Source organism: Ursus maritimus, unplaced genomic scaffold (genome assembly GCF_017311325.1).
Source record: "Ursus maritimus isolate PB19 unplaced genomic scaffold, ASM1731132v1 scaffold_36, whole genome shotgun sequence".
In the NCBI taxonomy this organism is placed as follows: Eukaryota; Metazoa; Chordata; class Mammalia; order Carnivora; family Ursidae; genus Ursus; species Ursus maritimus.
In genome coordinates this window covers 21,193,584-21,209,762 of record NW_024426230.1, presented here as the reverse complement: position 1 = coordinate 21,209,762, position 16,179 = coordinate 21,193,584, and the positions used below count along the sequence as shown (strand labels likewise).

Sequence of the window (16,179 nt, the reverse complement as noted above, 5' to 3'; positions counted from 1 at the left end):
ATATATCAGTAATTAGAGGAAATGTAAATAAAATGTTAAGTGCTCTGGGTAAAATAAAAAAAAAAAATCCAGACTTTCTTGAAAAAATAGAATATAACCACATGCTATTTAAAAGAGATGCTTATAAAATATAAGGATAATGGAACTTTAAAGGATGGAAAAGACATACCATGCAACTACTAACTAAATGAATGTCAGAGTAACTATATTAATTGAAACGAAATAGAGTTTTAAATAAGAAAACTTTAATAGAGATAAAGGAGGTTATTGCAAAATGATGAAAACTTCAATTTACCGATAAAATAGAGCAATTTCAAATTTGTATGTACTTAGTAGCATAACCTCAAAATATGTAAAGCATAAAGGAGACAGAACTATAATAATTGTTTTTTAAACTACTACCCTTTTGGAAGAGTTTAACCACTCTTCTAAATTAATCCAAGTAGAATAAGTAGGGTGAAAACAACTATGGAGATGAATTTGGACAGCTCATTTGTCAGACTTGACCCAACACCACAGCACATCCCTAAACTGCAGACTATTTCTTCTTTGCAAGCATACGTAGAACAAAAATCAATTCTATATTGGACTATAAACTAGATTTCAAAAAATTTCAGAAGATTGAAAGCATATGAACTATTTTCTCTGACCATGATTCAATTAAGCAAAAGATCAGAACAAAAAAATCAGAACAAAAGAGATAATAAAAAATAGCCTATATTTGGTTGCCTACTAGGTATCCCTACTGTATGACTAGCAGGTGCACAAGTTCACCACGTCCACTGTACCCTAAACTATCCCTCCTTATTTCCCCATCTTTGTCACTGACACCATTATTCACCTCATTATCTAAAAATCATTTGTGGTTTCACCGACATTGCCTTAGTTCAGCCTTTCAGCAATCATGTTCTCATTTTCTCTGTAACCAGATTCTTCCCTTTGAGGTCTATGCTCCTCCTATCTGCCACAATATTATTTCCAAAAGATCAGCTTAGTAAATGAAGCCTTCATTTAAAACAAAACAAAACAAAACAAAAAAATTTAGATGGACCTAGAGGGTATTATGCTAAGTGAAATAAGTCAAACAAAGATGAGCACCATATGATTTCATTTACATGTGGAATCTGACAAATGAAACAAACAGAACAGAAACAGACTTCTCATAGATGCAGAAAACAATCTGGTAGTTGACAGAGGAAGGGGTAAGGGATGGATGAAATAAATGAAGGGGACAATAGAAAAAAAATAATGATCCTCAATACCAAAGAATAAACCCCAAATTCCATAACATGACATTCAAGAATCCTTGAATAGAGTCCCTGTCTTTCTTTCCATCTGTTTTCTCCAGAGCTCTCATGCACCTTTTGTGCACCAGTTATGCTAACTCATTCATACTTTTCTGAACGCCCCTCCTCTCTATCTTCTCTTTACCTCTGCCCGTATAAATCTCTTTACCTAGGATATCCTCTCTTATTGCTTACCCACCTGACCATTTCCTACATATCCTGGAAGACAAAGCTCAGGTATCACATTCCTTGAGATGCCTTGCCTGCTCAACCCCCATCGTATTATTCACTTACTTTCCACCTGAGAATTGTTTTTGTCCTTCAGTTTTGTGAGTCAGCTATTTTCCTATTGTGTTAGATCATAAATCACATGCAGACAAGAATTTTTTTCTCATTCATTTTTTAAAAATTCTTAACACCTATATAGGAAGAACTCAAAAATTGAATTTATGAATAAAATTAGAGTAAGTAAGATAGTTTAAACATATTTGTTGAATGAAGCAAGAAGGGTCAGTCAGCAGATTGGCAATGAGAAGGGACAGCAATAGTATAAAAGGTAGACGGAATAACACATAAAGAATACTGGAAGGCACATTTGGTGTGGCATCTCTAAAACCTTTTAGCATCTTGATGGAAGAGATGCCAAGGAGAGTTGGACGGTTTTCATACTCCACAACTCGAGAGTGTCATACGCATCGAGTCAAGGATGCAGTAGTGCTGTGCGGTGCAATCCTGGGTGGTCGTGGGATTTATTTAATTAAATGAATCCCATCATTCGTGCCCAGGAAGTAATTGTTATTTAATATAACTACTAGGAGTCATTAAGAAAAGGATTATATTTTGCATATTCTACATGAGAGATGTAACACTTTTTAGAAATCTTTCCATCAAAAACAAAAAGATTAGGTACCTGATGTACTAAATTTTAATAATATGGAAAAAATCATAATTAAAACAGGTAAATGAGTCACTGCAGTGAGTTAGAAACCATGTCCACCTGTGGTATAATTTGCAAAGTTTGTTTAAGGTTTACACATGAATATTATGACTTCCAGTCAAATAAGTTCAAACCAAAAAATTTAGAACATAAATTATACGCTTGGGTTACCTATTTTATTAAATAACGGATACTCAGAAGCCAAACTGGGAATAATTAGAATTCACGGACTTGACCCAATGGCTTTATCAGTTTCAAAGCCTTCTGCTAGTTTGGAGATCCTGCATTTCCCACCTAGAATATCATTTGATTGCTGACAGTATAAACCAAACATAGTCATGAGCTTTTGTTCTGGGAAGTAGCTAGAAAGAAAAAATGAACTCTGCTACTTTTACCTGCAAATGCTTTTATAAAGCAATGAATCTCATTCTCTGCCCACAGTCAGTAAATGATGTTTCCCATTTCCCCTTGCAAGCTGAAATTCCTGGTTTGTTCTCCACCCACCTCTGACTCCTTCCCTGTTGCTAGATGTGTTCTTAAAAATAGCTTCTCACAATAAGAATAGCCCTTGGCTTATTGCAAACCATTATGCTTCATCTGTTTTACCATGTCTTCTACAGATCCTCCTGCTGTGGAACCGGCATTCCTGGAAATCCGGCAAGGACAAGACCGAAGTGTTACTATGAGCTGCAGGGTCCTGAGAGCCTACCCAATACGGGTGCTGACCTATGAGTGGCGCTTGGGCAATAAATTATTACGGACGGGTCAGTTTGACTCTCAAGAGTACACAGAATACCCGGTGAAGAGTCTTTCCAATGAAAACTATGGGGTTTATAATTGTAGCATCATAAATGAAGCTGGAGCTGGGAGATGCAGCTTTCTTGTTACAGGTAAGAGTCTAAGTATTTCACCTTTTATATACTTTTGATGGAGGAATATTCGGCTAAGTCAATAGAAGAAAGCATTGCAAATCCATGGAACATGAGTAGCTTCTCTGCCATAGTTAGAGCTAGTCATTTCTTTTCAAGGTAAATTTATTTTAGCAGTAGCCGTTTATGTGCCTATAAAATTAGAAGTTTATGTGAATTCAAGATTTGGTGAAGAGGTTGGTTATTTTGAGCATTTAAGTAATAAAGTAACAAATCTTAACTAGCTTTTTTTAGATCAAATTGCAAATATTAATACATATTTTCTTCTGCAACTCTAAAATTGCTTGTTAACCAACACCTGCTTTGGTTTTCTTAATAGTAGAAACTGTGTTTTTTCTTCTTCCTATATGATATGATAAGGAGGAGAAAATACATTTGTAGCACTGTGCTGTAAAAAAAAAAAAAAAAAAAAAAAAAAAAAAAACAGAAACCTCCATGTGTCAGTGGACCCATGAAGTTCAAATCTCTGTTGTTGAAGGATCAATTGTATAAAGAAATCAATGATTCCATAGAATCAGAGGTCTAGAAGAAACTTCGAAAAGGCATTTATTTCTTCTATTAAAACACATCACAGTTAGTAATCCTTATGAATTTCCCACAATTCAAAACCTTTTGAAGCTATACTGAAGGGAACTAAGGAATAGGATATATACAAGAAGACATATATTTTTATGCATATATTCTTTATCCACAAAACAGGAAAAAAAATTGTCTTTGAAGACAATTCTATTTACTTCCTGACAGCCAAATTAAGAAAATCTTAATTTTTATTAATATATATTTTTATTAATATAACTATTTTACCAAATTCAAGATCACTCTTCCACTAGTCATGAATATTATACAGTCACCCAAAAGTGAACTTGATCTCACTATGCATCAAAATGTATAGAATTGAACTAAAAAGCAATGGCAGCCCTCACATTTATATTTACTTTAGCTCCCAGGAAAGCTAAAAAATTCACACCTCCTTTTCCCAGTTATATCATGTGTGTGTGATGTGTGTGGGAGTATGGAGGTAGGTGATTGGGGTTGTGTTTACTGAGAAGTCAGGGTGTGAGAATATTTTCCTATAAAGCAAAAGAAGAAAGTAAGCAAAGATATTTTGGGAACAGTGAATAGCCTACCTTGTAGCGCACTGTCCTGGTTAGAAAATATTAACTATAATACCACAAAATACAGTGTATTTTCATTTCTTTTATTTACTAATATTGCCATGGTAAAGATAAGCATAGTTTTGTTTGTTTTATGGTTTAAGTAAGCTTTGCAAACAATGGTAGGAACCCAAACACCATTTATGTTTTTCTCTGGAGAATTTTTACAAGTTCCAGGAAATATATATACACAGTTACATAAAATTTAGACTTATAAACCATTTAAGAATTTGATCAATGGAGAGAATTTTAGATTATTTTAAATGAAACATAACAGGTAACAGTGGATATATACTCTGTAAGAATCTTTATTGCATAACTACAAAATATAATTGAACATAAAACAACCTATATGTATTGTCTCACCAATGAAAGCTTTGCAATCTGGAAAATACTTAACAGTTATTTACTGTGTAACTACTTTTGCCGGGTACTAGGGTAGACACAGGAAATAGAACAATAAATACTGTCTCCCAGAAATCTTTCACCATCATGTCAGTTTCTAAGTCTTATCCATTTTATATTCGGTATTTTGAATCATTGTATTTTTATCCCTATTGCACTGTAAAGCCTTACGTTCTCTTATCTGGGATATTACAGTAGCCTTTTATCTGACATCTGAACATTCAGCCTCTTTCCCTTTCAGTCCATTTTCCATACTGTGGGACTTTATTTTCCTGGAAAATGTGTCTTACTCTTAGTGGAAAATGTTGATGACCTTCATGGCTGATATGTGATATATAAATCCATTGTCATGAATTTTCAAACCACTCATTAATATCCCAAATAGAATATAGAGAATCATCTCTCCTTCGATCCTACCAATTACACCAAACTCTAGTTGAATTAGATCATGCTGCCTGCCACTAAATCATCACACATTTTCAAATCTCTCTGCCTTTGTTCACATATGACTTTATTCTTAAATACTAGCCCTTTGTGTATTCCTCTCCTAGATTATCGTGACCCTTGTGTATGCCTTTACTAGGGTCATTTTGGCCCTTGCTCCTCAGCCAGCTAGAGATGTGTAGGTTATAATACTATATTATTTTATAATTCACAAATTAATTATGTATAGTATTATTTTTCAAGTATCTGAAAGTATCAGGAAAATGCCAAGTAACCGTGATTTGAACAAGATAGAAAATTATTACACTCAGGTTAAACCTTAAAATATCATTTCAGAAACTAACATAATGGCTCTTCCACAAAGTCTTCAGGGATTCAGGTTTCTCCCATGTTACTGCTAAATTGTCATCAATAGATGGCACATGTTATAGCCCTAATGGCTACTGAAGTCCCAGCTATTACTTCTACATTTCAGTGAATCACGTCTTTTTAAGAAAATTTCCTTAAAAAGTAATAATTTTAGATACCCTTCCTGCTTGCATCTCATTGGAGACAACTTAATCCTATCGGTGTATCTTCAATAAAGACTATGGGGTATAGATTTTATTCCAAGGTTGTATCACACTTGCTCATAGATATTTTAAATTGCCTTAATTGAAAATATTGCAATGAAATTAAATGGAGATTTTCAAGGAAAATCTTGGTTTTATCCTTGTAATACTTAACACCATTACTGACAGGCAACTTTTCAGGAATCATGGCCATTGGGGTCTTAGAATAATTTGAAAAGACAAGAATATGTTTAATCAAAGACTTCATAAGATATTTATTGATGATTAATGAAATTGAGGGTACTATTTATTGCTGCCTAACCCATTACTACAAACTGAGCATCCTGAAACAGCACGTATTGATAATCTCACAACTGCGTGTCGGGAGTCCAGGCATGGCTTAGCTAGATCCTCTGTTCTGGGTTTCACAAGGCTGCAATCAAAGTGTTGGCTGGAATGTTCTTATCTGGAGGTTCACCTTTAGATAGGAAGTTGAGTCATGTCCAAACTTATTAAGGTTATTGAAAGAATTAATTTCCTTATGGTTGTATGGTAGAGGGCTCAAGTGTTTTACTCATGGTTGTCTGAGGCCACTTTCATGTCCTAGAAGATGCCTGCCTGTCCTGGAGACCACCTATAATTCTTTGTCAGGTGGACTTCCCAACATGGATGTCTAGTTCATCAGGCCAGCAAGAAGAATCTGTAGCTCTGGTCAGCTAGGATGGGATCTTTTATATTACAACATAATTACTGAAGTGACATCCCATCTGTTCCTTCCCACTTTCAGTAGGAAAGAATTACATACAAAGCCACGAACACCAGAGGTAAGAATCCCTGGAAGTCAGTTGAGGGTCTCTGCCACAAATACCAGCATTTTCTGCCACAAGGAGTATTTTTTCTTTAAATACAGCCTACATATAAAGGTAACTAACTGCTTTATCAATGGCAATATTTAAAGAAATCCTTCAATTTAATCTCTTTCAATAAACACGGCAAATAGGGTTTTACCAAGCAAAAATTTGCCTGTGCTTGTTACTTTCACCTCTAGTTTGGAAATATTTGTGCTAGGATTGTGCACAGTTTTCCTTTTGATATATTACAATATTCAGATTTATATATTAGAACTACTCTTTTCTCCATGTTCAGCAACAGCAGATCAGACACAGAACTAAAATCAGATTCTAGAGAACAAATAAGGCAAAGATGAGACAGTTTTATAAACGGGAGTACATGTTATCACTCAGCAAATGCAAAGAAACTCAGGTTGACTGGGAGCTGTAATGTTGCCCAAGACAGGAGAGAATATTGTTGGAGTACTTAGCGTTACTTAGTTTTTCGGAATGTAGAGGAAGAAATAACAACCAAATCAGATTTGACTCCAAATCAAAATATCAAAATATTTTATTCTTGTTTTCTAATGTCAGGTTGAATTATATACTGACCAGATAGAAAATACATTTTATCCCCTGGCAATGCATATGTTTGTACTATTCATCCAGATACTTAATTTCTTATAAATATTTAAAAATGAGCAACGTAAGATTATGGATAAATCATTAACAACTATCAGAAGCAACAGCAAATGAAGTTAGAGAAATATCTAGTACAATTTCCGGTGATAACTTGGGGCACCTGGGTGGCTCAGTCAGTTAAGTGTCAGACTCTTGGTTTTGGCTCAGGTCATGATCTCAGGGTCATGAGATCAAGCCCTGCCTCTGGCTCCTTGGTGCTAGTCTGCTTGAGATTTCTCTCCTCCTCTTTCCCCTGCAGCCACTCCCCCTGCCCCCATGTGTGCTCACTCTCTGTCACGTGTGCATGCTCTCTCTCTCTCTCTCTCAAGTAAGGAAATAAATAAATAAATCTTTTTTAAAAAATTCCTGTAATAATTCTAAAAGGCAAGAAACTTGCATGTAAAATCAAATATTTTTCAGGGCAGAATTTTATTAAATTTATTAGAATTTCATTTATCGTAATAGATAAACTAGTAGATCCCAATGTTTCATCCAGATTATAAGTTATAGTTATTTTTTAAAGAGCAGAATAATGCGTCATATATTCTAACAACTCTTAATGTGTAGCATTCTATAGTGTGTAAATTGATTCCACTTATTTCTTTTTCATCTCAAACAATCCTGCGAATCATGTGAAAGAGGTGTTATCACCCTCCTTTGACAGATTCGGCTGACAAAGGCTCAGGAAGCCAAAAATGAAATGTGTGTCTTCTGATTGTAAATTCAAGCTCTTTTTGACACACCTCAGTGACTCCTCTATCAGTGGTGCCAAGGGAATTTTTTAATAATTAAGCTAGATAAAATGTAGATGAGTCAATGCTGAATCTGAAAAAGTAGAAGCAAAAATACGAATACTAATTAAGGAAGTCAGTGCTATACCAATAAGCAAAAATTGTACCCAAATATTTACTTTAGTCTAGGATCTAATTTACATAATATTTTAGACTAATTTTATATTTTCCTCTAGTAAACATTTCATGAATAGTCTATATTTCACATTATACTTAAGGAAAAACTTCAATTAAAATTTTTATTGTATTTAGTTTGGTATAGAAGTTTGACGCTTCCTTAAATTCTCTCATTACTCATTCTCTTCATTACAAAATCGTGTAATTCCTCCAATGAAAGATGCAAAGCAGTCTTCAAAAGCCTACTGTTGGACCCAAAAATAAAACATTGCAACATAAAAGAGCAATTTAAGGTAGATTTCAAAATTATTATGAAAGAAAGAAAACAAAATCATCCATCTCACAATAGATAGGAGTAATATACACAGTACTATTTTAAATACCACAAAACAGCATCTTCAGAGAAAGCAGGGATGATATAAGAAATAGAAGGAAGAAAACTAGCAGTGAAGAGAAACCATTTGGTGATAATGGTTATAAAAATGTAATAGTAAAATAAGTAAGTAAATAACTAGCTTAACTATATAGAACAGACCCAGCCAAAGAATGAGTAGGTGAGCTGGAATATCTGGTTCAGAAACCTTCCCAAAAAGCAGCAATAGAGAATACAAATATAATGTGAAATTTTAAGAGATGGGAGAACAGAAGCAAAAGTATAAATAGAAGTCCTCCCGCCAGCACTTGGAGGAGGTCCTGGCACAGCATACACTACTGAGCACTTGAATGAGTGAATGAGGGTGTGAGCGAATGAAGCCATAGGAAGAGAAGAAAACAATTTAAAGTTTAAATTTCATATGTGAGTTTTCATCCAGGTTAAATTAAACACACTACTTAAATTATAGTTTAAAGTTTGGGGCCACTTTTTGACTCTGCTTATATGTTATAGAATATTTGTCAGTTTTTTTCTTTATACTAATTTTTTTTCATTTCTAATTTAAGTGGTCTCATATACTTAACCGTATATGAACTAGGTCTTTAAAATACACACGATATAACCCATGGCTTTAAAAATTCCTACTTTTTTAAATTGAAGGATACTTAGTATGCAGTGTTATGTTAGTTTCAGGTGTACAATTAAAAATTGAACAGTTCTGTACATTTCTCATTGCTCATCATGGTAAGTGCACTCTTAACTATTTCACTCATCCCCCTGCCCACCTCTTCCATGGCAACCACCAGTTTGTTCTGTGTATTTAAGAGTCTGTTTTTTTGTTTGTCCCTTTTTTTATTTGCTTTGTTTCTTAAATTCTACATATGAGTGAAATCATATGGTATTTGTCTTTCCCGACTGACTTATTTCACTTAGCACTATGCCCTCTATGTCCATCCATGTTGTTGCAAAGGTGACAGTTTATTCTGTTTTATAACTGAATGATATTGCATCATGTGTGTGAGATATAGATAGATAGATACATATATATATATATATCTCCCCCACATCTTCTTTTAAAAACCGTTGAACATTGTGATTTAGCTTTGCTAAACTCTTGAAAGTTACCTGGTAAAAATGAGTAGGACCAGCCTTTTTACTATTTACTATAGGACCAGCCTGTATACTATACACAGCCATACAGTCAATTAGACAAACTCTATGAGGTGACAGTTTTTAGGAATGGAAAAGAGATAGCATAAGACTGCAATTCCTGCAAGATGGGAAACTCATGAGGTGAGACCATCATCAGTCTAGCTCTCTGTCTAGGGACATATACCATATATGAGCATTCTGAGCTGGAGTCCAAACAGAGCACGGATTTCTGGCAGACCTGAGGAAATATATAGTAAAGTTTGGGGCAGCACAAGGGACTATCTACAGGGCAGAGCACGGGAGCAGATAGGGCTACGAAGAAGAAGGGTAATGAGAGTTTGTGTGGATTCCATAGTAGTCTTTACTTGAGGATTGGGCTACACAGACAAGGTGGAATTATATGAGGCTTAGCATTTTCTGCTATTTGGGGTTCAGAGTAGAAGAGTGGTAGTAGAATTCAAGCAGTGCTGGAGGAAGCTAGGATTTCAGCAAAAAAATATATACCTCCTTAAAAGTCCAGACATCCTCATGAGATAGTAGAATGATTAAGCCTTAGGGAATAAGGGTCATGCTAGAGAGGAAGGGCCTAGTCTAGATACTCCCTGACAAAGGCTAACACCAAGCCCTGACAAGAATCATGGGCAGGCAGAATTTAGAAGTCGACTCCTACCAAGTTAGAAGACCTTGGGAAACACCCTATGTTCTCCACTGATCTCACCCCAATAAAATGTGAAAAGCTAGCATGCAAAAGTATCAGGTGGTCAGCAGGTAACTGAATTACCCAGTAGAATAAACACAGTACTCTTCAGGGGAAGAGAGCATAGTCCATTATCTGTAATATTTAATGTTATATAGTATGCAGTATTATACTTATTACTAATGTAGTAATAACAATTATAATTTATTACTATAATGCTCAATAAAAAATAAAAATTATTGACATGTACAGAAAATAGGAAAATGTTACTCTTAGTTAAGAATAACAATGGTCTATTAAAAAGGAGCCCTGAGATAGCCCAAATGTTGGGTACAGCAAAAACTAGCTATTATTAGTAATTTCAAAGTATTCAAGGAAAACATATTCTAAGATTTAAAGATAAATGCAGTATTTATGAGCAATTGATAAGAAATTTCAGCAGAGAGGGGGAAAAAAAACTCTTAAAAAGAACCGAATGCAAATTCTGCAACTAAAACTCTACAATAACTGAAACAAAAAATTACCTGGATGGGCTTAACAGCATACTGGAAAAGTCAGAAGGATCAGTGAAATTGAAGACAAATTGAAAGAGCTGATACAATCTGATAGAAAAAGAAATGAAGACTAAAGGAAAGAAACTTAAGAACCTGGGGGATGATATACAGTGGTCTAAAATGGATATGATTGAAGTTCTAAAAGAAGAGAATGAGAACGGGACGAAAAAAAATTCTTCAAACCCACAGATCCAAGCATATCATGGTACAGAAAGCAAGAAAAACAAAGAGAAAACCACACCTAGGTACACCCTCATCCAATTGTGGAAAACCAGACAGAGAAAATTTTCAAAGCAGCCAGAATAAAAAAAATGATATTCTGATGACATGCATGGCAGTTGGCTTCTCATTAGAAACACCGTGGCCTGGAAGACAATGGAACAACATCTCTAAATCTTCAAAATTCTTTAAAACACTGTCGATTTATAATTATATATCCGGTGAAAACATACTTTTAAAAATAGCATCAACTATATTTTTCTGAACAATGAAAGCTCGAGAATTACTAGTAAGAAAAAGTGTACCACAAAATATGCCAAAAGATACTCTTCCTACTAAAAGGAAAGGTTATCAGTGGAAACCAGAATCTATAAAAAGAAAGAGTCTTTCCTCCTATGTTTCCTCTAGGAATTTTATGGTTTCAGACCTTACATTTAAATCTTTAGTCCATTTTGAGTTCATTTTTATGTATGGTAAAAGACAGGGGTTCAGTTTCATTCTTTGGAATGTGGATATCCAGTTTTCTCAACACCATTTATTAAAGAGACTCTCCTCTTCTCATAATGTATTCTTCTCACCCTTGAAAAGATGAGTTGACCATATATGAGTGAGTTCATTTCTGGGCTCTTAACACATACACTCTCACACACACATACACACACACTCATGCAAACACCCTCACACAAAGAAACTTTTGAAAGTGATGAGTGTTTATTACCTGGATTGTGGTGATGGTAACACAAGGTATACATATGTCCAAAATTACCAATTAATTAGGTGCAGTTCTTTGTATACCAATTGTATCCCAATAATCTGGGGAAAAATGAAATGAAGAGAATCAGATCCAGTAAATAAGTAGGTAAAGACAATAGACTATGTTTCTTTTTTTCTTCTAATTTCCATCATAAACAGCTATATAAACAGTGGTCCGCAAACTACAGCTTGTAGACCAGCCAACTGTTTTTGCAAATAAAGATTAATTGGAACATAGCCTTCCCCACTTGCTTATGTATTGTCTATGGCTACTTTTCATGCTACAACAGGAGATGTGAGTGAGTGGTTGTAACAACAATCCTATAGCTCATAATCCTAACGTATCTGCCCTCTAGCCCTTTAAAGAAAAGTCTGTCAATCCTTGATTTGAAGCAAAAATAATCACATTATTAAGTTAAGGTTTATAACATATTTAGAACTAAAATATCACAACAATAGCATAAGTCATGGGATTAATTTGAATTATATGGTTATAAATTTATACCATTTGTGAAGTGAGAAGTGAATAGGGATCTCAGAGAATAATGAAACGTGACGTGTGATAAAGTGAAGTAATATCAGTAGGTAAAGGTGCACAGTTTTAGCCGTACAGAAACTTCTAATTTTTTTTAAAGTAGTACATCAAAGAAATTAAAATGTACTTTTTACTCAAAATATCATAGGAAAAGAGCAATATGTGAACAATAAAAACATTGAAGGGACAAAGAAAATAAGAGTAGGATAGTGGGCTTTAACCTAATTCTACCAATAATTACATTAAATGTAAATGAATTTAACTCTCCAGTTAGTTATCAGAAATCATGGGACCAGATTTAAAAAACAAAAATAGCAAGTTCTTTACAAGATGCACCCTGCTGTCTACAAGAAACAGAGGTTACATACAAAGAAACAAACAGGCAGAGAGGGAAAGAATGGGGGAACACAACATGCCAACAGCAGACAGGAAAGCTGGCATGGTTGTATTATTACCAGACAAAGTAGATGGAAAGACATAGAAAAGTTGTGAGTTAAAGAGGGACATTTAGGGGCGCCTGGGTGGCGCAGTCGTTAACCGTCTGCCTTCGGCTCAGGGCGTGATCCCAGGGTTCTGGGATCGAACCCCACATCAGGCTCCTCCGCTAGGAGCCTGCTTCTTCCTCTCCCACTCCCCCTGCCTGTGTTCCCTTTCTTGCTGGCTGTCTCTCTCTGTCAAATAAATAAATAAAATCTTTTTAAAAATAAATAAATAAATAAATAAATAAATAAATAAATAAAGAGGGACATTTAAAAATAATAAAGGAGGAATTTACAGAAAGACGTAACGGTTCTAAATATGTGTATATCTGTAATAATAGAGCTGCAAAATTCATAAATACAAAAGTGCCAGGAGAAATAGACTATTCCATAATTAGAGCTGAAGATTTTAACATCTATCTATGAATGATTGATAGAATATATACCCAGAAAATCACTGATGTTTTAGAAGATCTGAGCTATATTATCAAGCAAATTAAACTAATTGACATTTATAGATCATTATACCCAAAGTGGTAAACTATACATTATTTCATGTGCACGGAGAATACTCACTAAGCTATATAATATGCTGACCAAACATTTTCCTTCTAAGATTAGGAGTAAAACAAAAATATTCACTCTTAGGGCGCCTGGGTGGCTCAGTCAGTTAAGCATCCGTCTTCAGCTCAGGTCATGATCCCACAGTCCTGGGACTGAGCCCCATGTTGGGCTCCCTACTCAGTGGGGAGTCTGCTTCTCCCTCTCCCTCTGCCCCTACCTGCCCCTGTGCTTGCTCTCTCTCTCTCTCTTTCTCAAATAAGTAAATAAAATCTTTAAAAAATATATTCTTATCCTCCACAAATATTATACATTCAAGTCCCTACCACTGCATTAACACAAGAAAAGTAAATAAAATGCATAAAAACCAGAAAGGAAGAAATAAAAATAATTCTACTCTCAAATCATATGGTTATTTTTGTGGACAATCCTACTTGAATTAATAAGAAAATTTAGCAATAGCATAGGATACAAAATCAATCATATTTCTGTATAAAAATACAGTATGTAAAATCACTCATTTCTGTATAAATAAGCTATAAAATTTTGAAATTGAGATGTAAAAAACACCATTTCTGATGGCATCAAAATATGAATAAATTTAATAAAATATGAACAAGATATGCGCTTGAAAAAAAATGCTCAGGGGGGGCGCCTGGGTGGCACAGCGGTTAAGCGTCTGCCTTCGGCTCAGGGTGTGATCCCAGCGTTATGGGATCAAGCCCCACATCAGGCTCCTCCACTATGAGCCTGCTTCTTCTTCTCCCACTCCCCCTGCTTGTGTTCCCTCTCTCGCTGGCTGTCTCTATCTCTGTCGAATAAATAAATAAAATCTTTTAAAAAAATGCTCAGGGAACTGAAACAAAACCTACGTAAGTGGAGAAATAGACCACATCCATGGACTGGAATAATCAATATCATTTTGGTGCTTATTCTCTCCAAATTGATCTATAAATTCAATGTATTCCCAACAAAATTCCCAGCATTTTCTTCTTTCTTTCTTTCTTTCTTTCTTTCTTTCTTTCTTTCTTTCTTTCTTTCTTTCTTTCTTTTTCTTTCTTTCTTTTTCTTTCCTTCTTTCTTTCTTTCTTTCTTTCTTTCTTTTTCTTTCTTTCTTTCTTTCTTTCTTTCTTTCTTTCTTTCTTTCTTTCGATTGAAATTGACAAATCTTACTCTAGTTTTTATTTGGAAAACTGAGGTCCAACAATAGTTAGATCTCTGTTGGGGAAAAAGAATAAAGTTGGAGGTCTCATGTTACCTGATTTCAAGGCTTACTGCAAAACCACAGTAATCAAGATAGTGTGTTTTTTGTATAAACAGAAGGAAGGATCCATCAGACAAGAGAGAGAATGAAGAAGTAGACCTCTGTGGTTGCATATATAAACATGTAAGATCAACTGAGTTTTTCAAAGTCACTGGCATAATCCATTGCAGAAATAGTTTTCTGGATAAAATTTGCTGGAACTGGATATCCATATTAAAAAAAATAAGTCATAAAAAACACACTGTCCACAAGATTGATTTAAGATAGACTGCAGATGTAAATATAGGAAACTAAAACTGTAAAATTCTGGAAGAAAACATAGAAGAAAATTTATGCAAATTTGGAATAGGCAAACAGTTCTTAGAAAGCAAACCAATAAGAGCACCAGCCATTAAAGAATAATACATCAGAGGTCGTTTCTGCTCTTCAAAAGACATCATTAAGAAATAAATAGGCATGACACAGGCCAAAGAAAATATGTGACAAAAGGTTTGTTTCCAGAGTATATAAGTAATTCTTAAAACTCAATAATAAGACAACTAGTCCAATTAAAAATTAACAAAAAACTTGAATGGACATAGCACAAAAGAGCATAGAGTTGACCAATAATTGCATAAAAACTGATTGCTACCATTTGTTACAAGGGAAATGAAATTTAAACCACGGTGAAATAACACTACACACGCATAATAATGGCTAAAGTTAAAAAGACTGACAATACCAAGTGTTGGTGAGGTTGTAGAGTATCTGAAATTATCACACACTGCTCCTAGGAATGTCAAAAGAGATTACTTTTCTGAAAATAGCTCTTCTGCCTCTCACATTTAAATATGCATTTACCAAGGAATCTGGCAATTCAATCCCTAGATGATTACCCAACAGAAATGAAGGCATATGCCTATATAAAAATTATGCACAAACTTTTTTAAAATTTTTAAAAAGATTTTATTTATTTATTTATTTATTTATTTATTAGAGAGAGAGGGAATGAGTCGAGCAGGGGAAGGGGCAGAAGGAAAAGCAGACTACCCACTGAGCAGGGAGCCCTACTTGGTGCCCCATCCCAGGACCCTGGGACCAAAAGGTGAGCCGAAGGCAGAGGCTTAACCAACTGAGCCTCCGAGGCGCCCCTATGCCCAAACTTTAATAGCAGCTTTATTTGTAACAGCCTCCAACTAGAAACAATCCAGATATCCAGCTACAAGTGAATGGATACACAACTTGCTATCTACTCATGAAACGGAAATATACTTAGTCATAAAAGTGGAAAAAAAGGGAAAAATTACTGGTAAACACAATACATGGATGGATGGATTTCAGAAACTCACTGAATACGTTTTCTGTCAGAACCTGACACAAAAAGTGCCTTATTTATGATTCCATTTATACAGATTTCCTGAGTAGGCAAAACTAACCTTTCGTAAGAGAAACTAGATTCTTGTTTGGCTGAGACTGAGTGGAATTGAT

General features: G+C 34.8%; 1 protein-coding gene across 1 annotated transcript in view; it reads left to right on the top strand.

The window, feature by feature from the left end:
• MDGA2 (MAM domain containing glycosylphosphatidylinositol anchor 2) overlaps window positions 1-16,179 on the top strand; it is a 364,476-nt gene that overhangs the window by 245,706 nt on the left and 102,591 nt on the right. Inside the window, exon 7 of the mRNA XM_008694362.2 lies at window positions 2,844-3,113. Within this exon, the coding sequence (XP_008692584.2) occupies window positions 2,844-3,113 (270 nt within the window). The remainder of the gene's footprint in view (window positions 1-2,843; window positions 3,114-16,179) is intronic.